Source organism: Mesoplodon mirus (assembly GCF_964341445.2).
Source record: "Mesoplodon mirus genome assembly, chromosome: 9".
NCBI lineage: Eukaryota > Metazoa > Chordata > Mammalia > Artiodactyla > Ziphiidae > Mesoplodon > Mesoplodon mirus.
The window spans coordinates 96046511-96071795 of NC_138985.1; the positions used below are offsets into that span (position 1 = coordinate 96046511).

Here is a 25285-nt window from a genome sequence, read left to right on the forward strand (position 1 = left end):
CATGAGGAGATTTCACCAAGTCGCAACTAGATCAGTTTTTCTGCGCGCCCAGGAAACGCGGAAGAAAACTACAGTACCCAGAATGCTTAGAGCGCGCGTCGGCCCTCGAAACTTGCTGCTTCAGTCCCGCCTCCTCCCTTCAGCGATTGGATTATCCAGTGCCGTGACTCTGGAGTTCTCTTCTCCCATTGGTGTACTCTCCAGAGGTCAATTACAGAGTTTACCCTCTGTTCCTTCTGGCTCAGCCACTCTCCACCTGGTACCAAGATGGCGGCAGAAGGAGCTGGTGGGAAATACAGAAGCACAGTCAGCAAAAGCAAAGACCCCTCGGGGCTGCTCATCTCTGTGATCAGGTGAGGGAGGCAGGGTCAGGGGACGGGGGCAGCGGCTCGACCTCCGCTTTGGAAGGGAGAAGGGTTAGCTGGGTTCTACCCTGCTGACCCCTCCCTTCCCTCCTTGCCTCCCCTCAGCCCCTCCCAAGGGCCCCCGCAGTTCTTTTTCTCTGGGGTTGGGCTAGAGGGAGGAGCCCGGCCTCGCAGTGTTTTCCTAATTTAGGGCCAGAGCCTTGCGTTAGGGTCCCGGGGCCCTAAAAGCACACTGTTTGTGACTTGGTAGAGAAAGCCAGGTGTGTTCACTTATTCATACATTTATTGGTTGATTGCCTTCAGCACCGCTCACTGTGGAAGGCATCTTGTTCCCTGGGCTTCTGGGTGTCAGGCCCTGAAGTCCGGAGACTCCTGTCACGAGTTGCAGACTGTGTTCTCACACGTTGGACACCTCCAACCACCTGTGAATGGCCACAGCCTCAAATACAAGAGCCTGTAGTGAGCTGGTAGAAGGGCTGTGGGTTTGAAAGCACACGTCCGTGTTTGGTTTTTGTTCTGCCTTCCTATCCCGATCTAGTCTTTAAAAAACAAAACAAAACAAATTTCACGTTATCCTCTATGCATATCATTTTCCCAGACTATATATGGTGGGAGTAGGAGTGGTCGACCTTTTAGAGGCTCTTTTTTCTTTAAGTGAAATAAATTATAAGGGTGGAGAACCCTTTCAAACCCATTTCAGTAAAATGAAAATAAAAAGAACGGAGGATGCGTATCTCCTGTTAGTAAATTGTTCTGACTCTGAAGTTGCTGCTTTGTCTATCTGTTCAATTTGTATTCTTTGTGTTACCCTTCTTGCAGCATTGTATTCATGATTCTAAATTCTCACGTAAAACTTTGATTACCTCCTCTTATCCTTAACCTCTACTTCAAATTCTCTCTCAAAGACTGTAGCATTCCTGGTTGCTTTGGCAACAAGCCTCAAAAAGGAAAACCATTTTAGGCTCTATGTTTATAAAATTTGAGCATCCCTGAAGATGTATCTGGTGCGTGCCAGTTCTCTTCCGTGTTTCCTTGGACCTGTCATTTTGTCACAAAATAAATTACTTGTTAGTGATAGAGTCCACTGTCCTTTGAAAAGTTTGATTAGTTTAGCTTTATCTTTTTCTATCAACGAGCAGTTGTTTTTCCTTTTTGAATAGTGAATGTTAAAAATTCTCCTTCAATTCCGTTCTGATACATAACAATTGTCATTTCTATACTACATTATGTATTAGCATAACACTATGTTTTCATACTCTTCCTATTAGCAATAAACAGCATTTATTGTTACAAGCATCTTTTAAATGGAAAAAAGACAATAGGTGGATAAGGGTTTGACCTGAGGACAGGGTAGGAGTATATATGGGGAATAACCAAATCTCATCACTATTTGCAGCCATGGTACCAAGTAGTTAAATGATAACTAATTTGTTAGTGTGATAGTCCACTTTAAAGCATTTAAAAGTCAAAATGATTTAAAGAAGTATAGTGTAATTGTAATGGAAGTGTTCCATTTGGTGGATGGGTTATTTAAGTGCCTTGAGCCTCATAAATGAAATTCTTAACCATTTATAAAATGCTGAATAAAAATATTTCAGGAGGGTCAGATGTTTCAAAGGGTGGACTATGGGGTTTTGCAGAAGAGGTTCTGTTGTGATGCGGTGCTTTGTTGAGGGGACGCACGGTGTTTGGGACTGCGTCTTTTGGAGGCTGCTGCTAACCACAGCTTTTGGTTTTAAGTCTTGCCCCTGGCCCTTTAAAATGGAACTAATTGGGTGGACAGAGTCCTGATTACCTGCTGATGTACTACTTGGACACACACAGGTACCCACACAGCATTTTCCTACTTTTCTGTGATTCCCCCCCGCCCCAGCCTTTTGTTTGGTGTGAAGTTGGGGCAGGCAGCCCTTCTAAACAGGAAACAAGCAAGATGGCATTTTGGAGATGCTATTTTATTTTTGTGAGGTCTTGTCAGATTTTTAATTGGGAAATGTGTCTGCCACTTACTGTTAGGTGATTTACTTCCCAATTACATGTGACTCTCTTCTCTTTAGAAGTTGGCCTTTAATAGCTGGTTTAATTTGGAAGACAAACTTGGGCTGTGACTTGAGGAGACCTCATAGAAACCTCGGAGCGGAGCTTTTGTGGACAGACTCTGCTCACAGAAGTCAAGGAGGTTTGAAGGCAGTTAAAGGCTCACATTGTCATCAACTTTTATTTATTTTTTTTTTGCGGTACGCGGGCCTCTCACTGTTGTGGCCTCTCCCGTTGCCGGGCACAAGCTCCGGACGCACAGGCTCAGCGGCCATGGCTCATGGACTCAGCCGCTCCGCGGCATGTGGTATCTTCCCGGACCGGGGCACGAACCCGTGTCCCCTGCATCGGCAGGTGGACTCTCAACCTCTGCGCTACCAGGGAAGCCCCGCCCCCCACTTTTTAACACATACTTTTGGTTTTATTTTTTCTTCTGTTAAAAATATGTTGCAATGAGCATTCTTGTACATTGGGCAGTGTATCCATGGTGTAAGTCCATGGCAGTGGCAAGAGAATAGCTGATTTAGAGTATATGTGCATTTTGTGTTTTGACAGAGCCAAAATGTCCTCCAGAAAGATGGTCATTGACATCCCCACAAGTGGTGTATTAGAGTACCTGTTTCCCCGTGCTCTTGCCAGAAACCGAGTATTTTTGATGATTGTCTCTGTTAACTCTCCTCTACTGCATGATTAAGAGGGAAGTGTGTGCCCCACTGTCATTTAGACAGTGCTGTTGCATGTATGTGGATATATGTGATTTGAAAATATTTTTTCCTGGTCTGTGGCTTTTCTTCTTATTCTCTAGGCAGAGAATTTGTCTTGTCCAGAGCAGAAGTCTTTAATCTTAGTAAAATCCACGGATGATGTCTTTGGTGTAGCTAAAAAGTCATTGCTGTACCCAAGGTCATCTCAGTTTTCTCCTATGCTAACTTCTAGGTGTTTGATATTTAGGTCTCATACTCATTTTGAATTAATTTTTGTGAAGGCTGTAAGATCTCTGTCTAGATTGATTTTTTTTTGGTGACTGTCCAGTTGTTCTCACACCATTTGTTGAAAAGATTATCTTTTCTCCGTTGTTGGATATATGTGAGATCTTCAACATTCTATGCTTTTTGTTCTCTTTCTATGCACACTTGTCATTGTAACTTTTCCCATTTTCCTTTATAAAAATCGTATCACATAGACTTGTTAAAAAAAAGTCATCAAAGAGAAACATTGTCCAAAAATCCTGTTTCCCAAAATACTGTTTTTGTTTTTAAGGTTTTTATGTGAATCCTGTCCAGGTACCTACAGGGCTTAACGGTTGTAATTATAACAAAGTTAACATTTTTTTAGCATAACAAAATAATATAAATATTATATCTTTGTATGAATTTTTTTTGTTTTTTTTTTTTTACGGTACGTGGGCTTCTCACTGTTGTGGCCTCTCCCGTTGCGGAGCACAGGCTCCGGACGCGCAGGCTCAGCGGCCATGGCTCACGGGCCCAGCTGCTCCGCGGCATGTGGGATCTTCCCGGACCGGGGCACAAACCCGTGTCCCCTGCATCGGCAGGCGGACTCTCAACCACTGCGCCACCAGGGAAGCCCTGTATGAATATTTTTAAAGTGGTAGAGAATTACAGAGAAGGAAATATAAGTTACTCATATTCACCCAGAATTAACCATCGTTAATAACTTTGCTTTCAGCTTTTAAAAATCATTGCATTATTATAAAAATAGTACATACTCATTATAAAGTATTCAGACAATGGAAATGCAGAAAAACGTGAAGATGAAAGTAAAAAATATTTTTCCAAACTTTATCCTCCATAAGTTACCATCATTGATATTAGGTGAACCTAATTTTAGATCTCTCTCTGTGTCTCTGTCTCTCTGTATGAGATGTTGGATGGATAGATAGAAATATTTTAAAAGATAAATATGGGATCTTATTCTGTGTGCTAAACTTAACACGATAACTTAATGTCTCTGTTTTTAAGGTACACATACATATAGTAAAGTGCACACATATTAAGTATATGGCTCAATGAATTTTTGCCTGTGTAACCATTACTTGTGTCAAGATAGAGAACACTTCCAGCATCCCTGTCAATTTTTTTCCAGTTCAGTTTTTTTGTAAGGATATCCTGTGGTTCCAACACCATTTGTTTAAAAAACTTCTTTTTTCACTGAATTTCTTTGGCACCTCTGTCAAAAACCAGGTGGCCAGTGTGGAGTTATCAATATTTCTTGACTCTCTAGTGTGTTCCATTCATCTGTTTATCTTAATGACAATTCTACACAGTCTTGATTACTGCTTTTATAAGTCTTGGAGACAGATAGTGTAAGCTTTTCAACTCTGTTCTACTTTTTCAAAGTTTTTTTTGGCCATTCTAGGTCCTTTGCATTTCCCTATCAATTTTAGAATTAGCTAATCAATTTCTAGAATAAAACCCGCTGGGATTTTGGTTGGGATTGCATTGAATGTCCTGATTAATATGGGAGAATTGATGTCTTAACAGTATGAGTTTTCCGATCCATGAACAGGGTATCTCTCTCCACTTTACTCCTCTCAGCAATTTTTTTGTAGATTTCAATGTGTAAGTCCACGTATCGTTTGTCAGATTTACCTTTAAGTAGTTTAAGACCCTTCAAGTTGTCCTACAGCTCACTGAATGCTGATGTTCTCCCCCGCCCCCTTTTATTTTTTTGATTTTTTTTTTTCTTGGTGGGTTTTTATTTTTTGGTATAGTTTCTGTTGCTGTGTGTTAAAGTTCACTAATCTTTTCTGCAATTCCTAATCTGCTGTTAATTCCATGTAATGTAGTTTTTATTAGATTGTGGTTTTGCTCTCTAAGAAGTTTGATTGGGTATTTAAAAAAAATATCTTCAGTCTTTCCCATAGCTTCTTGACCATATGGAATACAGGTGTTATAACTGTTTAAATGTTCTTTGCTAATTTTTATCATCTGTCGTCATTTTGGTTGATTAATTCCCCCCCACCCCCACCCCCGTGTGCCTTGCCACTTTTTGGATGCTAGATTTGTGAATTTTACCTTGTTGGGTACTGACATTGGGTATCTTTGTTTTCCTATAAATATTCTTGAGCATTGTTCTGGGATGTGGTTAAGTTACTTGGAAACAGTGTAGCCCTTTAAGGTCCTGTTTTAAATTTTGCTAATTGGGAGCCCAGCAACATTAGCTTAGGGCCATTTTGTCTCAGTACTATGGCAAAATCCTTCTGAGTACTCCACCCAGTGCTCTTTGAGTGATGAGATTTTTCACTCTGGCTGTGTGTGATTTCAGATAATTGTTCTCGCAGTGCTTTCAGGTGGTTCTTTTTGTGGCCTTGAGTAGTTTTCTACCACGCATGCTCAGGGGAAGACTCCAGGGAGCTCCTCCACAGATCTTCAGGGTGCTTCGGTAGCTCTCTCCTCTCCGGGACTCTGCTCTGCAAATTCGAACAGCTTTCATGTCCAAGGTTTTGAAACCTGTTCTGTTTGTTGTTTCAGATGGCGAGGTAAATCTATTTCCTGTTATTTCATCCATTCCAGCAGTAGACGTCTATCAGTGCTTCATATTTAAAAAAATATCTCAGAAGATTAATCGTCATGGGTCAAATTTTGGGTTGCCTATGCTCAGAGAGGAAGAGTAAGGTAACCAGATGTGCTTAATGAAGTTGTGGCGCGAAGGTGAACTAGGTTTCTCAGCGCTGGTGGTCTTTCTGATTTTGCAGTATTTTACAGAGTATTTAATGAAACAGTTCATTTGGTATAGTACTTTTTCAGGAACTTTTCCTCCAGAACTCTTAGAAATGCCTAGGAACTAGTTTGCATCTGTTTATGTACTTATTTTAAAAAATATAGTTCTTTTTGTTTATTTAATGCCTGTGATGGTATCGTTTATTGAGGTCTAGTGTGGCTGGTAAATGGGTTTTCTTTGGGTGACATAGTACTTAGACTCTGTTGGTTGTTGTTTTTGTTTGCATTGGGACGCTTGCAACCTGTGCTGGCCGTCTGCAGTTTGCAGTGGTGAGCTCTGCTTCCCTATTGTCTTTTTTTAAAAATTTATTTATTTATGGCTGCGTTGGGTCTTCGTTGCTGTGCACGGGCTTCTCATTGCGGTGGCTTCTGTTGTTGCGGAGCACGGGCTCTAGGCGCACGGGCTTCAGTAGCTGTGGCTCCAAGGCTCTAGGGTACAGGCTCAGTAGTTGTGGCGCACGGGTTTAGTTGCTCCGTGGCATGTGGGATCTTCCAGGACCAGGGTTCAAACCCGTGTCTCCTGCATTCGCAGGCAGATTCTTAACCACTGCGGCACCAGGGAAGCCCTCCCCTATTGTCTTATACTCTGCTTCTCCTTAAGTTTTTGTTAACTGCTTTCAAGCTATGAAATGAGTTATGACCTTGGTCTTTATGGTAGCCAGTCCATTGTGGTTTTCACCTTGAAAAACACTGAGACTCATCATTTAACAGGAAGTTATAAGGGAAAATTCTCTTATCATTTGACATTGTAAGAAAAATAAGTATTTCAAGATCCTTAGAAACTTTTCTGACTTTCATTTATTCTTTTAAAAGTTTTTACAAAGCCTTTGCAGAAAATACCGTGGCACATAATTCAGGTGTTTTTCTGTTGGAAACTTGGTGCCTTATCATTGTGCTGAATATTACGGGAGACATTATTTTGTACTCAAAATGTCACTTGAGAGCTTGTTAGAAATGCAGACTCTTGAGCGCCACCTGAACCACCTAACCTGCATCTGCTTTTTAACGAGAGTCTCAGGTGAGTCGAATAAATGTTAGTTTGAGTAGCCCTTAGGACATAATTTGGGAAAATACAAGAAACCAAGTAGCATTGTTAGCTTGTTTTTAGCTGAGATAATGGTATGGCTATTTTTCTTTTTAAAAAGTACTCTTTTTGGGCTTCCCTGGTGACGCAGTGGTTGAGAGCCCGCCTGCTGATGCAGGGGACACGGGTTCGTGCTCCGGTCCAGGAGGATCCCACATGCCGCGGAGCGGCTGGGCCCGTGAGCCATGGCCGCTGAGCCTGTGCGTCCGGAGCCTGTGCTCTGCAACAGGAGAGGCCGCAACAGTGAGAGGCTGGCGTACCGCATTAAAAAAAAAAAAAAAAAAAAAAGTACTCTTCTTAACAGAGAAATACTGAAATACATACCAGTAAAAATGATATCACTTCTGGGATTTGCTGCAAAATAATAAGAAGGTTGGAGTCAGTGAGAGTATAGATGAAACAAGATGGGAATGTGTTGATAATTGTTGAAGCTGGGTTTATTCAATGAGTCTCAATTTTTGTGTCTGAAAATTTCCATAAAAATTTCACATGTGTATGTATGTTTATAATATATGTATATGCTGGGGAGAGGGAAGGTGGTGGGAATGACAAGGTTCTGTAGCTTAATAAAGTGCAGAAATGCTGCATAATATATTCCAGTTCTATCCACCCTGCTCCTACCCAGACAACCTCCCGCCCAGAGGTACCTTGTACATTAACATATTAAAGTCTCCTGAAAATGACTGTTGTTAGGAAACCTTCAATTTGTGTAACCCAGAATTTCCAAAATAGCCTATTACCACATAATATCTATTAATGTCTTATAAAACACAGTTTCTGAGGAACTCACTAGAAACTCCTCATTAGGAAATAGCATACACGTTTAAAATGATCGAATGCTGTAATGCGTTATAGTAACAAGCATTCCACTGGAGGTGAAAAATGAGATGACTGAAAACAGTGATTTAAGGACATGGGGCTTAAAATGGGAGTGAAAGAGAGGTAGAGTTTGGTTCAGTAAGGGTGGGGGAGATTTTAAGTTGACTTTGTCAACCCTAGACTGTTGTATGCTTTTGGTAGAGGCGATTTTACTTAATTTTGGTAATGGCCTTCTCTGTTGGCTACAAGATTTATACTTTTGGTCCCCACAAGTGTTTTATATAACCGAGTTAATTGCAATATAGAAAAACTGCATGTGTCAGGTGTAGTAATTGGCCCTAAGCGCTGTTCGAAGCAAGATGCCAGTGAAATTTTCAATTGACTTTAAAGCAGAAATTGTTTACTGTCACTTGATATTAAGTGAATCTCTTGGTAGTGAATTAGGGGATGTTGTTTTTATGTATCAGAAAACCTTTTCAGAGGGACTTGTCATTATGAATCGCTATCAATTGGGATGGGATTACCTTGTATTTTGTGGGATCTAATAAGACATACTTCAGAAGCAAGCAATTGCAATGTCTAATTGAATATAATAAAATCTGATTTAAAAGTGTAATGTAGATTTGGTTATGCTTTGAGTGAAGCCATATCTTATGTGATTATATAGTGATACACATCTCATATATTTAATGTGTAATTTTTTTTTTTTTTTTTTACAAAACTCAGAATTATGAGTTTTTTGTTTTGTTTTGTTTTGCGGTTCGCAGGCCTCTCACTGCTGTGGCCTCTCCCGTTGCGGAGCACAGGCTCCAGACACGCAGGCTCAGCAGCCATGGCTCCCGGGCCCAGCCACTCCGCGGCATGTGGGATCTTCCCGGACCGGGGCACGAACCCACGTCCCCTGCATCGGTAGGCGGACTCTCAACCACTGTGCCACCAGGGAAGCCCAGAATTATGAGTTTTTATAGTTCATTGGAAGCCTTCGTAGACTATTCTTCTTATACAAAGGGGTCTGCTTCATTTAATAGGCTTTGAAGATGACTTCTCAACTTGTTTGGTTAGGGTTCATAGTCTTAGTAAACTCTTTTCCTCCTTTTCAGTTTGTACCTTCACACTACTCAGAACTGTATTTAGTGTCCCTCCTGACTTAATAGGTATATTGTTACTGTCAGGCATTTCTTAGGATGGCTGTTACATATTTTCGAAGAAAAGAAAATCTGACTCACACTGAAATAACGGCTAAGTGGATCTAATAGTGTAACCTAATATCTTCTAGTTAAAAGCAGTTTGGAAAAGAAAATAGAATTCACGTTTTCAAGAATCATGTCAGCTCTAGACTTTTTTTCTTGTGTTGGGATCAATAACAAAAAGGAATACTGTGTTCTAGAAAGATCAGTAAGTTAATTGTTCATTTTCGTCCTACTTGGAGTGAGGTTCAGAAACTAGTTAACCCTTGAATATTTGTTGAGAGTTTAAAAATACTCAGTTTGGGCCTTATGATAATATGTTAGAATATGTTGTAAAGATGGCTCCTTGTCTTCTGCTTTTTCCATTATGCAATTTAAAAAATTCATAAGAATTGTCCTAAAAAGAGAGAAGGTCGTACTGATAGAGGGATTCAGGTGCTTGATGAGTAAAAAGTGCAGGGGCTCAGTGACATCTAGTTTATCTGCTAAGGGGTCCACTTTGAGTACTTCCCAGAATGGGGATCACTGAGGAGATTTGATTCTTACTGTAGATTTTGATCTATAGAGCTGTAGCTTCCTGGTAAGTGATTTCTGGATATGTGGAGCCTTACTTGTAATTAGTTTTTCAGAGTTGCTTGAAGTGATTTCCATTAATTGTTTAATCTTTATTATTCCTGGAGGAGAGGTCACTGGATGCTAACAAGGAATGCCCTTAGAAGACAATTATGTGTATTAACTGTTTTCAGAAGCCTGGCTTAATGCTGATTATTCTGCAGGTGTCACCAAAATTCAGGTGTATTATGTTAAATATTTCTTATAGCAGGTTAATTAGTTATCTGAGACTCTGTCAGGCAGCTAACTCTTCTTGGGGAAGAACCTGTGTTGCTGTGGTTAAGGCGGGGGATTACTGATAACATCTGCCTTGAGATTTTACCCAACCAGAATAATGCCTCCTGTGTTTTATAGGGTGGTGTATTAGTCTGCTCAGGCTGCCATAACAAAATACCATAGACTGGGTGACTTAAACAACACATTTTCTCACAGTTTTGGAGGCTAGAAGTCTAAGATCACGGTATTGTACCATCAGGGTTGGTGTCTGGTGAGGCCTCTCTTCTTGGCTGGTAGATGGCCACCTTCTCATGTGTCCTCAGATGGCCCTTCCTCTGAGTGTGTGGGGAGGGAGAGGGCTCTCGTGTCTCTTCCTCTTTTTAGAAGGACACCAGTTCCATCGCATTAACGCCCTGCCTGTATGACCTCACTTAATCTTTATTACCTCTCTTCTAGGCCCTGTCTCCAAATACAGTCACGTTGGGGATTAGGGCTTCAACATATGAATTTTGTGGTGGTAGGTGGTGTGTGTGTCACAATTCAGTCCATAACATATGGTACTCTGGGCACTCTTATTTGTTAAAATACCCTAAAATGCTTCCAGAGCGACAGTCTGGCTATCTTGAGGCTCAGGCAAGAGCCCTGGTCAGGCTAATTTTTCACAACTGGTTGTCAGTCTTACTACATGCTTTTCTGTCTTACAGTGTTTAACAGTCCTCTATTAGCCCTTCATTACCAAATACTTGTACTGTGGACTCTCTTCAGAGAATTGCTGTCTGGTCAGCTTCAGCTATCAAAAGGCTTGCTCAGAGCAGGAAGTTAATGAAACATGATTTGTTCCATTTAGTCCTTAAATTCCCTAAATTCTATTCTTAGATTAAAATCATTGGAAAGCTTAATACTTTGGACTATATTCAGAGTCTTTGAAAATCTCTTAGGTCCGAGTTGTGTTTTAATGTTACGTTCTTGAAGGGCCTTATAAGAAATGGCCACGTAAAATTTATTACTTGGTTTTTAGAAGGTTGTTGAGGACATTGGTCACTATATTGTGTAATGTCTTCTTGTTTTATTTTTATTTAAAAAAATTTTATTTATTTTGGACTGTGTTGGGTCTTTGTTGCTGTGCGCAGGCTTTCTCCAGTTGCTGCACATGGGGGCTACTCTTCGTTGTGGTGTGTGGGCTTCTCACTGCGGTGGCTTCTCGTTGCGGAGTGCAGTCTCGTTGCGGAGTGCAGGCTCTAGGCACACAGGCTTCAGTAGTTGTGGCGTGAGGGCTTCAGCAGTTGTGGCTCTTAGGCTCTAGAGCGTAGGCTCAGTAGTTGTGGTGCATGGGCTTAGTTGCTCTGTGGCATGTGGGATCTTCCCGGACCAGGCTCGAACCTGTGTCCCCTGCATTGGCAGGTGTATTCTTAACTGCTGCGCCACTAAGTCCATGTCTTCTTGTTTTAAGTGAAAGATTTTTTTTTTTTTAGAATTTAGTACTAGTTTAAAGTTTACTTGCTTAGAGCAACTGGAATCTGTCTTTTTGAGAATGGGAATTATATATAATTGGCTAGGGTTCTCTTTTTGCATCAGCTACTGGGAACCCCAAAGTTAAATTGGGGGCTCGTTTCATACATGCTACGTTTGTCCATATGACCTGTGTACCTGGGTTTTACATTTATATGGCATTGTTGTCCTGCTTGTCTTTAACTAGTTCCTCTTTCTCATTTGTATTGTCCACATTCTTGTATATACAAACCATCTCAGATCTTTTTTGGAAAGAACTGGGATAGGATTGAAATGAAACTTGAAAGTAAATACTGTTACTCATTATTCACCATTAACTGTTGGTTGAAAGCTGTCATTCTTTTCTTTGGTGCTAACTCCCAAGTGACTTCAGAGAACACTTTTTAGAGTAGAAGCCCGCAAAGCTGTCCTCATCTGGCTCCCGGCTTCCTCTCTGACCTCGTCTCCTATCATTGTCATCCTTCCTCCCTTCTCTGAAGCCACATTGACTTCTTGACCGTTCCTTGTTCCTTGAACAGGCCAGACATGTCCTGCTTCAGGGCCTGTGCGTCTTCTGTTGTCTCTGGGATCAGTTTACCCAGGTAGTGCCAGCCGCGCCCCTCCCCCTCCCTCCAGCTTTCTAGAAAGCTCTGTTCAAATGGCATCTTGATCTGAGACACCATTCCTGGCCTTCTTGTGTAAAAGAGTCTCCCTTCTCCCTACCCTGCCTTCGTTTTTCCATAGCTGCTCCCTCGCTCTCCCAGCTTCCACGTGTTGTATGCCTGCTTCCCCCACTAGACCAGGGTGTGAGCTTCACGAGGGAGGGATTGGTTTATATTCACAGCTGTGTCTCGCCACTTACAGCTATGCCTGCTAAGTTGTAGGTGTGTCATAACTATTTGTTCAGTGACTAAATGGACTAAATAGGGTCAATGTAACTATTGCTTGTCTCTCCTATAGATTTTTTTTTTTTTTTTTTTTTTTTTTTTGCGGTACGCGGGCCTCTCACTGTTGTGGCCTCTCCTGTTGCGGAGCACAAGCTCCAGACACGCAGGCTCAGCGGCCATGGCTCACGGGCCCAGCCGTTCCGCGGCATGTGGGATCCTCCCAGACCGGGGCACGAACCCGTGTCCCCTGCATCGGCAGGCGGATTCTCAACCACTGTGCCACCAGGGAAGCCCTCCTATAGATTTTTGAACTGACATTTCTTTGTGTGAGATAGTCTAGTTGCAGTTGTTTCTTAAGGCAGATAACTACCCTCCATGACCTCTTCAGATCCTGCATCTTGCTGCTGCTCATAATTTAGCTTTATCTAAGCTCTTAATGTACCCGGCACCATAAGAATATACAGAAAAGGGCTGATCTCAGTTCATAAATATCCTCAGGAATTTTCCACCGGGGGAGGCTTTAGGGGGTTTGGGCTAACAATGTTGTGATTCACAAATGATTGATTTTGTTCCTAATAATGTGTCAGCCCATGCATTGAGGGCACTTTATATTTTACAGAGCACATTCACACACTTCTCCAATCCTCACGATAACCTGGTGAGGCAGGTTCTCTTCCCTTGTCTGTTTGACAAGGAAAGAAACAGGCCCAGACATGTTAAGTGACCTGCCCAAGGTCAAAGAGCTTGAAAGTTGCAGACGCCTCATGTTTGACATTATTTGGTCAGAAGTAAGACACTTCTGCTGTATTCCTAATGGTAGTATTCTAGATTTGTGTTTTTCATCTTATTCTGCCTTTGACTGGAGGTTATTGTTTCTCGAGTGATAGGTTACCTTTGGGTGACTAACCCTGTTTTCATAGGTGTGCTTTTTCTTTTATTTGATCTTGCTTTTGTCTTTTTTAAAGAGTAATATCGACTTTTGTGTACTTTCTCCTGTCTGGACTCCATTACTCTATTAAGTCCAAAGTGAAAGCAAAATTGTTCCATAGAAGGAGCCAGTTAACAGTGAGTAGTTATTTTCCTTTCAAAACACTTGACCGGCTACACTGAAATACAGAAGCTGGTATCAAAAAGGAAACTGACAAATTTCATTTTAGACCTGCAGGTATTTCCCCTGAGTGTTTATGCTTGTTTATAGGGCTTTCTTGGAGCTCGTGGTTGTAAATTCACTAGAACCATTTAACCTACGTGTTCCTACGAGGTGTTGTTAACAATAGCTTAGCATGGGTACTGTGGTCCTTTTAGTCCACTGGGTAAATAAATTCCTTCCTGCGATTAATTAGTCATGGTTAGTGATGTAATTCATCATGCAAATGCCAGAGCTGTCTTAGTGAAAAATTCTTAGTGATCCAGAGACGTCTGTGTCCAGCTTAACTGGAATCTTCACTTTTATGTTTATCCATGAACTTGGCAATAGTTTGTAAAGCATAATGATTTTGAGATAGGAATGGAAAAAGCTCTAAAGAATGATTCAGTAACTTGAAGGCTTCTTGGGATGGCAACTTCAAATAGTTTCTCCACTGCTCCATGTCTTCTTTTAGCTCATGCTTTTTAAACCTTGTCCAGATTCAAGACTTACTACTGAAAAAGCTGCCAAGTGCTCTGTTGACATCTCTAGCTGTTCACTCCTCTCTTGAAATGTGGGCTGTAGCTTGATTAGGCTGCAGTCCTGCAGCTCAGGAGCTGAAGGCAGGAAAGTAGGTTTCACAGCATGTATAGCGGAAAGGGCATGGGTTTTGGCGTCAAGTATACTTAGCTTTAATTTCATTTTTTTTTTTTTTTTTTTTTTTGCGGTACGCGGGCCTCTCACTGTTGTGGCCTCTCCCGTTGCGGAGCACAGGCTCCGGATGCGCAGGCTCAGCGGCCATGGCTCACGGGCCCAGCCGCTCCGCGGCATGTGGGATCTTCCCGGACCGGGGCACGAACCCGTGTCCCCTTCATCGGCAGGCGGACTCTCAACCACTGCGCCACCCGGGAAGCCCTAATTTCATTCATTCATTCATTCATTCATTCATTCATTCATTCATTTATTTATTTATTTTTGCTGTGTTGGGTCTTTGTTTCTGTGCGAGGGCTTTCTCTAGTTGTGGCAAGTGGGGACCACTCTTTATCGTGGTGCGTGGGCCTTTCACTATCGCGGCCTCTCTTGTTGCGGAGCACAGGCTCCAGACGCGCAGGCTCAGTAGCTGTGGCTCACGGGCCCAGTCGCTCCGCGGCATGTGGGACCTTCCCAGACCAGGGCTCGAACCCGTGTCCCCTGCATTAGCAGGCAGACTCTCAACCACTGCGCCACCAGGGAAGCCCCCTAATTTCATTCTTGATGTTAGCTGTGTGCATGTGTGCAGCTTCACCTCTCTGTTCCTTTGATTCTTGATCTGTAAAAAGGTGGCGATACTATCTCACCAGACCATTTTGAGTGTCACCTTAAACTATGTGTACAAAACAACTACTGCATTGTTTAGTGTATAATAGACACTCAGTAATTTATATCCTGTGCCTCACTTTTGACCTTCTTTTCCCAAAATGTGGGACACAGGAATGCATGTAAATTTGTGTATTTAGTTTTAAAATCTCCCAAGTAGAGGGTGCGTGAGAGCTAGTTTGTCTGTACTTGAAGTCAAAGGGATCTTGGATTATTTTTGGACTCAACATTTACAAAAAGAATGCTGTGTAGTTTTAGGTTACATGATTAGAAATAGAGTGCCTGTATTATGGGATATAAAACCTCTTTCTGTCTGGATGGTCACACCATATTAGAAGTATGTTGTGTCAGTTCTGAGTACCACATCTTGAGGCAGGATAGGGAACCTTTTAAGAACCAGACTCTCCAGGTTTGAGGCCTGGCTCTGCTACTTAAAAGTTCTGTGCTTCAAACGCACAACTCAGTCTTCATTTGCAAGAAGAGGGGGGACAATGGCACCTACTCCACAGGTGTTGTCTGGAATAAATTATTATATAAAAACCACTTAGATTAATGTAAGTCCTGTGTGAGGGTTACCCATTTTCAAGGGAACTTCAGAAGAAAGTAACAAGGCTGGTGGGCTGCCATGTTGTGGAAGAAACAGATGAAAAAATTGGAGGTGCTGGATGTGAGGAAAAAAACTATTGAGAGTCCTTTACCATTTAAAGAGAGACTTTATGGAAGAGGGAATAGACTTATTTTATGTTGCTGAAAAAGGTGGAACTAGGATCAATGGGTAGAAAGTACAAAGAGGCTGATTTTGCTTTATGTTAATGAAAGACCTTGTAACAAGCAGAGCAGTTCAAAATTGCAGTGAATGGCTTTGTGGGCCAGTGAGGTTTCCCTTGCCCAGAGGCTTAGAAGGCCGAGGAGAAGTTCCTGACCTGGCTGGCGGGGTGAGCTAGATGACAAACGTTCTCTTCTACCCTGCTCTCAGTTCAGGTCAAGTGACTTGCTTAAAGTAGGATAATCCTACACTGAATTTTGCTGCGTTTTGGTAGCACGTGTGGGAACTTTCTCCCTAGAGTTAGTCTGCTTTTATGGTCTATCATTCATTCATTTTGCAGATGTTTATTGTGGGAGGCATTGTATTTCTGGTCTCACTTTGCAGAAAAGAAAACAGGTTGGAAATGAATCTTCGTTTATGGTCTACTATTGCTTGACACCATGCAGTCCCCTGAGGAACCCAATGAATTAGGTTTCATTTTTGTTGGGAGACGATTCTCCTTGGGAAGGTTGTGTTTCTGAAGTTGTTGTGAGCAAAGTACGGGTGCCCTTTGTTTTAGACTGTCAAGGATGTTTGTTTGACATGTTTGGAAGATAGAGATAACCTTTCCAGAGCAAAGGGCAGGCATGTTTAAGCTCAGGGTTCCTCTCCAGCAACTCAGCATGTGTAGGCATCCATCTCGGCCCATCCTTCCAATGCCCGTGGGACTTGAGGGCAGGTGGCCTGCTACAAATATGCTGCTGCTCGTGTTACTTGCTGTGCTATGACTAAAGTCCTGAGCTTCTGACCCACCCGGGAGTTTTGTGACTTACCCCAGCATCCGTGAAACTGCGGCAGGCTAACTTGTTAGCTTCTAAGTAGGATAAAGTCTCAGACTTCGCATTTCTTGACAGTATGGAGGAGTGAAGTGGGAGGTCAAATCTCATGCCTCTCCTACAAAAAGGGAGAGGGAGGGGACTTCCCTGGTGGTGCAGTGGTTAAGAATCCGCCTGCCAATGCAGGCGACATGGGTCTGAGCCCTGGTCTGGGAAGATCCCACATGCCACGGAGCAACTAAGCCCGTGTGCCACAACTACTGAGCCCGAGTGTCACAGCTACTGAGCCCGCGTGCCACAACTACTGAAGTCCGAGCGCCTAGAGCCCGTGCTCTGCAGCAAGAGAAGCCACAGCAATAAGAAGCTGCACACTTCAACGAAGAGTAGCCCCCGCTCGCCACAACTAGAGAAAGCCAGTGTGCAGCAACGAAGACCCAACACAGCCAAAAATAAATAATAAATAAATAAGTTTATTAAAAAAAAAAAGGAGAGGGAGGATAACCACAGGACCCACTCCAGTGGGCTGTTCTGAGGATTAAACGTACTTTCTATAAAATGTGCAGCCTCTAGATATCAGTGGCTATTATCGCTGCCTTCCTTTGCTCTAATTAAAAAAAAAAAACTTTAATGTTTTTGTCCTCTCAGAGTTCTCCTATGTAAGTATTTTTGACTAAAGGCAAAATGTCATTCAGCCCAGTTTACATCAAGAGGATGAATTTCAAATGTGGGGCAAACATGGCACAGGCTATTTCCTCACATAAATATTTTCTCTGAAAATGAAAATAGGAGCTAAAACTCCCTATAGGCCCAACTTTCTCATCTTCATTTTAGTAACCCTTTCTGTTTTCTAAATAATTCCTAATGCTGTGGTAATGCGTTACAGTGACCACTGGTGCCCGAGAAGGTGTCCTCTCTCTCAGCCTGACATCTTCCTTGATGGTAATTCTACTAGTTAATGTAAACAATGTGAAATGCTTGGCATGTTTCCTTCCACAAACGGTGGTGGGGAGGAAATCATGCAAAGCGTCGTAAAGATGGCAAAACGGATCCAGTGTAGCTTTGAAAAGTCTGTGGCCGTTTGCTGTGAAAGGGGGGAAATAATAGTTAAATATCTGGGAACTCTTCCCTTTGGGACACTTGATAAATTGAAGGCATTTTCTGATTGTGCTTTACTTTAGATTAACAGCCCGGAAGGTTTCAAATTTAAAGAGCAAAGTTATATATCACAGAAACAACAGGATGATATGCTTAGCCACCCTGTAGCCAAATACTGCAAATAGTATTGGTAGCTCTCTCTTTGAAACCAAATTCCCCCTAAGTTCTCTACTCCGACTTACTTCATTAGTCAAATGCTCGTGTGGTATTTTCTGCCTGAAAGTAAGCTTGGAGGTGGTCTGGGGTAGGCTCACCAGCTGACAGAGGAGGGCAGGATCCGGCATGGTAAAGGCCTTCCTTCAAGTCTTGGGGTTCCCAGTGTGCAGCCTGGAGTGTATCCTGTAGCCCTCACAGGCTTTGCCTTTTCTTTCCATTTCTATCCCTCCTGCTCCCTATTTCATGCTGGGCCCCATCTCTTGACATCCCTAACACATTTACAAACTTCTTTTTTGAGGTTAGATTGAAGTCAGAGACTGGCCTGCTGAATCGCCCTCTAAATTGGAAGATAAGTTTTATATATTATGTGACTCATGAATTAAGATCTTTCACTCTGAATGACATTTTGGAGAAGACTGTTGTTGTACAGTATTTTGCTTGCAAAAATCTGGAAGGGGATATGTGACTGATTCGCTGACAGACCATCTCTGAAAGCAGTTCTAATGATGGACTTATAATTGATGGCATCCATCATTGAGAGCCTAAACTACCCCCTCCCTAAATTAAAAAAGATAAATGAAATAAAGTATGCTGAATGTATAAGCTGACAAATCTGAGGGAATTTAATGAAACTAAATTACCGCAGCCAACAGATAAGAGAAAAAGGTTTCTTTGTTACTGATTATAACACTAAATTAAAAAAAAAATTATCCAAGAAGGGTAAAAGAGGAAACAAGATCTGTGGTTCATGTATCAAGCTAAGTTATTGAAAGATTTTTAATAAGTATCTATCTCATTCCCTGCTTATTGTTGATTCGTATCAATCTTGTTAGTGCTGTTGGAAGGATAGTAAATGCAGGAACTGCCTTGTAGTATAGCTGATATTGCCGTCTGTTGTAGTGGATTTTAGAATGACTGTGACCTTATTTCCAGGCCGCTGGGGGGCTCTGTACTGAATTCAGGTCATTTGAATGAACTGTTTGGAAGGCGGTTCCTCAGTGTAGAAGCAATTTTATAGTAAGTATGCTTTTGGCTATATATAAAAGAAGACCAAGCGAAAGTGACTTAAACAATGGATATTTATTATCTCCCCTAACAGGGAGTCCCTCGATAAGGCAGCTGTGGGTTGGCTGCTTTAGTGGCCCAATGATGTAATGGCAGTAGCTTGGCATTTCTCTTGGCTTCCCCTTCCAGGATTATAGTATGGCTAATGTATGATTATCTTAGTTTTGTATAACAATACCCAGTGTTGGGAAAAGGGACCTGCTTCCTGTTAACCTTTTTTGCAAGAAAACTACTCCTAGGGGCTTCCCTGGTGGCACAGTGGTTAAGAATCGCCTGCCAATGCAGGGAACACGGGTTTGAGCCCTGGTCCGGGAAGATCCCACATGCCGTGGAGCACCTGAGCCCGCGAGCCACAAGTACTGAGCCTGCGAGCCACAAGTACTGAGCCCACGAGCCACAAGTACTGAGCCCGCACGCCTAGAGCCCATGCTCTGCAACGAAGAGTCGCCCCCGCTTGCTGCAACTAGAGAAAGCTTGTTCGCTGCAACGAAGACCCAAAGTAGCCAAAAATAAATTAAATAAATAAATAAATAAAATATCATTTTATAAAAAGAAAAAGAAAACTACTCCTAGAAGTCCTTAGGTCTCATTGGCCAGACTTGTCACTGGTAAGGGGAATGCAAGTGCTTGGATTCACTCCAACAAATCAAGACCTACCCAGGTTCTTGCAGAGCTCATGCTGCCTGTTATCTGATTATGCCAAGGGGAAAAGTGAAGAGAGAGACTCCTTGGATTGGCAACCAATAAATCCATTTAGATAGGCTACTGGAATTTGCTGTGCAGGCAGTTTCCTATTTTCTCTTAGTAACTTGTTTCATTTCCTAGTTAGTGAGGTGAATGTGCTCTTATTGACTTAACTCATCCTTCGTCTACTTTTGGGTTTCAAGTTTGCCTCAGCTTGATATATTCTGTCTTTACCAGGACCCTGTCTACCAGTGATGATGTTGAAGACAGAGAAAATGAGAAGGGGCGTCTTGAAGAAGCCTATGAGAAGTGTGATCGTGACCTGGATGAATTGATTGTGCAGCACTACACAGAATTGACGACAGCCATTCGCACGTACCAGAGCATCACAGAGCGCATCACCAACTCCCGAAACAAAATAAAGCAGGTAAGCCTCCATCCTTCTAATATCTGGTGATTGTTGCATCTACCATTAGTCCAGGTGTTATAGCTTGGAGGTGCCCTGGTAGTGGTAACAGCCTTAACGAGTGATTCATACTGATGCTTTGCAGGAGTTTTGCAGGTTTCTGGAAAGCCAGGATGCAGAGGCTCACAGAGGGCATCTGGCCTTGCTTCTTTTCTCCCTTAAGTCTGATCCTTAGCTTCTGCCATCACTTTTCCTTTTTTAAAATGAATTTATTTATTTATTTATTTAGGCTGCGTTGGGTCTTCCTTGCTGTGTGCAGGGTTTCTCTCGTTGCAGTGAGTGGGGCCTACTCTTTGTGGTGGTGCCCGGGCTTCTCATTGCGGTGGCTTTTCTTGTTGCAGAGCACGGACTCCAGGTGTGTGGGCTCAGTAGTTGTGGCACACGGGCTCAGTGGTTGTGACTTGCGGGCTCTAGAGTGCAGGTTCAGTAGTTGTGGCACAGAGGCTTAGTTGCTCAGTGGCACTTGGGATCTTCCCGGACCAGGGATCGAACCCACGTTCCCTGCGTTGGCAGGCGGATTCTTAACCGCTGCTCTACCAGGGAAGTCCCTCTGCCGTTACTTTTCACTGCAGTGTGAAATGGCACAGAGGAGATGGCCTCAACTTGAGGAAGCCTCAAAGGGGAGCTGTTTTAAGACTCTAGGGCCTTTTATTGTTAGAGGCTCTCGTTATAATGTATTAAATGTATTTATTGTGCTCATGTCACACATTGTGTGTGTGTATTGCCGTAGCAGTTGAAAATAAAAAAAATTTTTGGTTTGGAGTATGTCACCCCATTTGAAGTTGGTTGTGATTTCTCTGCAGTCATTGTACATTCTTGTTGGTTTTGAGAAGAAAATCTAACTCACAAATTATTTAAATGTAAATATTTATGAATACTGAAGTTCTTGAATATTGTTCTTTAGTAGTGACAAGCATGCATTAATTTTTATTTTGTAATTGTCTTTCATATTTTGGAGCTGTTTTTCTTTCACTCTTTTTCTTTCTCCCTTCTCTCTTCCTCTCCTCCTTCCCTCTTCTTGGTTCCTTTCTTCTTTTTTTTTTTAATTGGGGTATAGTTGTTTTACAATGTTGTTTTAGTTTCTCCTGTACAGCGAAGTGAAGTGGAGTTCCTTGTGCTACACAGCAGGTTCTCATTAGTTATCTATTTTTACATATGAGTGTATATATGTCAATCCCAATCTCCCAGTTCATCCCACCACTACCCACCCACCCCGCTTTCCCGCCTTGGTGTCCATACATTTGTTCTCTACATCTGTGTCTCTATTTCTGGTTTGCAAGGCAGAAATTGGTTCCTTTGTTCTTTCCTTCCTTCCCTCCCTCCCCTCCCCCCTTCCTTCTGTGGTTGGTCTTTGAAAAACTTTTGGTTCCTGGGTGCCACATCTTTAGCTCTTAAAGGATAAAGTGGGTTCATAAGGGGTATTTTTTATATTTGGTCAAGGGATGAACTGATCAGATAAAGGTTATATACTGTCACATCATAGTTATGTGGTTCTTGGCTATGTATTTTGAGGGTCACTCCTTTAATACCTTGTATTACTGCTCTCTGATAAATAACAGTTGCTCCTACTTACTGGGCACTGATTCCTTGCCAGGCAGAATTATGTCTGTTCCCCACTCAACAAATTTAGGATTTGAACTCTGGTCTCCCTGCTCTGAGGTCCTTGATGCTGGTTTTCAGACATCTTTTAAGCAGTAGCCCCCCATTTCTTTGTACATGAGATATTTTGCAGAACCCCAACATACCTCCTTAGCGCTCAGCAGCTGACCCTCAAGCACCTCTGTGGCCAGAGGGCTGCACAGACCATTTGAAGTGTGCTGCCCTGTGCTATTTGATTGGTTCGGGGATTCTCTGGATGTACCTGCCCAGTGGTGGCCGTGCCTACGGTCTCCTCACATGTTTTCTTCCCTGCCTTCTAGACCTTATGATTTGGTAATAGGTACCTAAATGATTCTTCTAAGAATGCTGTTATATGTGAGTTTCAGCCTTGAAGTGTACAGTTCCACAATCAGTAGGTTCCTAACCTTTTTTTGAAGCAATGTGGTGACCACTTTACATTTTAGAATGAACTGGGCATTTTCAGAAGGAATTCTATAATTCTTAGCCTTTACAAGTGGTGAGTTCATCCTGTGGATTTATCGGTGAAACTAGGTAAAGCTATAGATCAGTAGCTCTAGATTTAAAGTGAACTGTAGTCCATTTTCACCCAATGTACTAAGCTCCAGAGGGGTCAGAAAGTGCATCTGTAGAGCTGCTGACCTTCTGGCTTTGCCTCGGGTAATCACAGTAAGATTGAAGGACCTCTTGGTGTTGGTGTTTTCTGATGAGTGTGCTTGACTGGAAGGACTTTGTCCTAATCTCAAGGGAGGCACTGCAGTGGTCTCTGCCTTGACTCCCTATCACTCTGAGTCAGTAGTTTCTTTGCCCAAACAAAGAGTGTTTGCTCGTACTGAAAAAGAGAGTCTCATCTTGATTATTGCACATTTGTTTTAGTAGCCAGTCTTTTCACCGTCCTCCTCATTTTCAAGTATGCTGGAGTTTTGAGCAAAAGGAAACAACAAATATTTTTTTTTTTTTATGTCAGACAGTTGTCAAGAAAGTAAATGTTGGGGGCTTCCCTGGTGGCGCAGTGGTTGAGAGTCTGCCTGCCGATGCAGGGGACGCGGGTTCGTGCCCCGGTCCGGGAAGATCCCACATGCCGTGGAGCAGCTGGGCCCGTGAGCCATGGCCGCTGAGCCTGCGAGTCCAGAGCCTGTGCTCCACAACGGGAGAGGCCACGACAGTGAGAGGCCTGCGTACCGCAAAGAAAAAAAAAAAAAAAAAGAAAGTAAATGTCACATAACTCAGTGTTATGAACTGGCCTCAATATTGGCAAGAGAAAAATAAAGAGCTAAATGTCTTTTCAAGAAAACCTTTGATAATTGATACATGGGAGAAGAAAATTTTGGGGAAAAATGAAAGGGAATTTGTTTTTATTGTATAATTTGACAGTTTTGTACTGTGAAAGTCTGTTTCTTATCACCAAGGAAACACTGATGTTTCCTCACTAATCTTTGCCTGTCAGTTTTGGTTTTGGTTTTTAATTGCACTTTAGATTGTATACGGAATAAAGGTATGTATATTTTTAAAGTAAAAATGGGGATGATTCAGTAATCATTGGTTTACATTATTTCAGAGCCAAGCAAGATGTTGAGAACGTGTGAATCTGAGTTGACGTTTTCTTTCTGCTCTCTGCCAAAAGAATGGAACGAGCATTCACTCAGTAAATATCTGTTGAGTGCCAGCTATGTGCTGGTGGTGGTTTCGATACTGAAATCTGTTTTAGATTTCCATGTAGTGGAAAATACCAGTCCCTGTCCTCATGGGGCTTACATGCTAGTGGGAAGACACAGGAAAACAAATAGATGATATTTAGCAACATGATTTAGTCTCTATAAAATCTTTGTTTTGTGCTGAGCAGTGGTCTAGGTCCTGGGGTATAGAAGTGAGTAAAACAGACAAAAATTCCTGTCCTCGTGGAGTTTACTTTCTAGTCAAGAAAGGCAGGCTATAAATTAGTAAGAGGGTATAACAGATGGTAAGAAATGCTGTGCTTAAAATAAAAAAAAAGCAAGGAATGAGAATAAGGGGTTGCTGTTTTGAACAGAGTGGTCAGGGAGGGCTTCACTGCGGTTATATTCAAGCCAACACTAGAAGAAGGTGAGGGAGAGTCCGGAAAACCACCCCAGGAAGGAGGAATAGCAGGTACAGAAAGATCCTCAAGCAAGAACATGATTGGAATTTGGGGGAGCAGCAAGGTTGGAGCTGGAGCACAGTGAGAAGTGGGGAGGGTGGCAGAGGGAGATGAGAGCGCTGGTGGGTGAGGTGTGGCAGAGTGGGTCCGGTCACGTGGGGTCTTGATCACTGTAAGGACTTTGATTTTAACCCTGGGTGTGTGGAAATCATTGTAAGTTTTGAGCACAAGAACGGCACGATGTGTCTAACATGTTAAAAGGGCCACTTTAGCTGCTGTACTGAGAAGAGATTTTCGTGGGGGCCAGGGCAGATGAAGATGTTCACATTCATGCTTTGTTACCTTTTAAAGCTTGAGAACACGGAACTGTTTACGTTCCCCATTTTGGTATTTCTTTCATTTACGGATTCTTGTTGGTAGAATCTCTGTCCTTGAGGATAGTATGAGCTGACAGATAGATCTGACTCTTCTTTGACGCTCCAAACTTGTTTATATCAGTAAAGTCCACTTGGAATTTTTTCGAGATTAAATGTGCAAATAAAATACCGCGTATGATTGATCAGGTCAGTTATGTGGGTAAGTAAAATAGTTGGGCTGTCTTATGACTGTTGAGGACAAATGAGATGTTGCTGCGTTAGAAAACCTCAGAGTTTATAGCTTCTACCGGTGTCTGTCATCATGACTGTTACAGCAGCACCAGAATAGATGAACGTGAATGGATATGAGTTGGGAACTTGGGCCGTACGCTCGTTGGTAGTATTTGAATTTGAGTGTTTCTTCCATCCTGTATTAAGTAGATGAGGTGATAACCAGATTTCTTTAAAGATACTAAGTATCCATCTAATGCTTATCCTAGAAGCAGGTAAACTGAAGGGAAAACACAGATACTAGTCTCTGTTGTGATGTGCGCACAAACGCTTTACATTTCGCCCCAGTTTCGGCTGTTCTGTTGGTGCTTGATCGAGCTCTTAACTCATTTTTCTTGCCTGTAATTGGAAATAACCATATGTGATTGTTAAAGTGAAGTTGTTAGGGCTTGATCATTGAGTAATGTAACATTCATTACTTAACAGTTAACTAAAATAATTTTGTGACTTTTTATATGAGAGTATATGTTGTGAGGTAGAATTAGAATGAAGAATAACCTTAATTGATATAAAAAAGAAAGTCACAGTAGGACAACATGGTTTTGGTAGGAAGTTATTTAAGCCCAGGCATAAGATAGAAAATCCCAGCTGCTTGTATGAGAGAGGGAAAAAAAGCCTAGAAATGGACATGCCAAACTGTGGGCAAGAATGAGATATCATCACTTAAAATCTACGCAGTGGTCCGGATCATTAATGCGGTCACAAGAACTACAAGGCAGTCTTTTCATTAAGTTTAACTGTATCTGTATTTGTGTTCTGTATCCAGACTCTGCAACTCAAAGGGATAGTATTGCCTTTGGAAAAGGTTGAGTGGAGCCTCTCAGAATTTAAGACCTTAGAATGGAAGTTGAAAAACTAAGGAGCAAAAAGCATGAGAAATAGAA

At 42.2% G+C, this 25285-nt stretch overlaps 1 protein-coding gene across 1 annotated transcript in view; it reads left to right on the forward strand.

Annotated features, from left to right (window-relative positions):
* Positions 1-226: 226 nt before the first annotated feature.
* Positions 227-25285, forward strand: part of EXOC4 (exocyst complex component 4) — an 815775-nt gene continuing 790716 nt past the window's right edge. Inside the window, exons 1-2 of the mRNA XM_082632942.1 lie at positions 227-353; positions 19793-19982. Of these exons, the coding sequence (XP_082489068.1) occupies positions 268-353; positions 19793-19982 (276 nt within the window). The 5' untranslated portion in view covers positions 227-267. The remainder of the gene's footprint in view (positions 354-19792; positions 19983-25285) is intronic.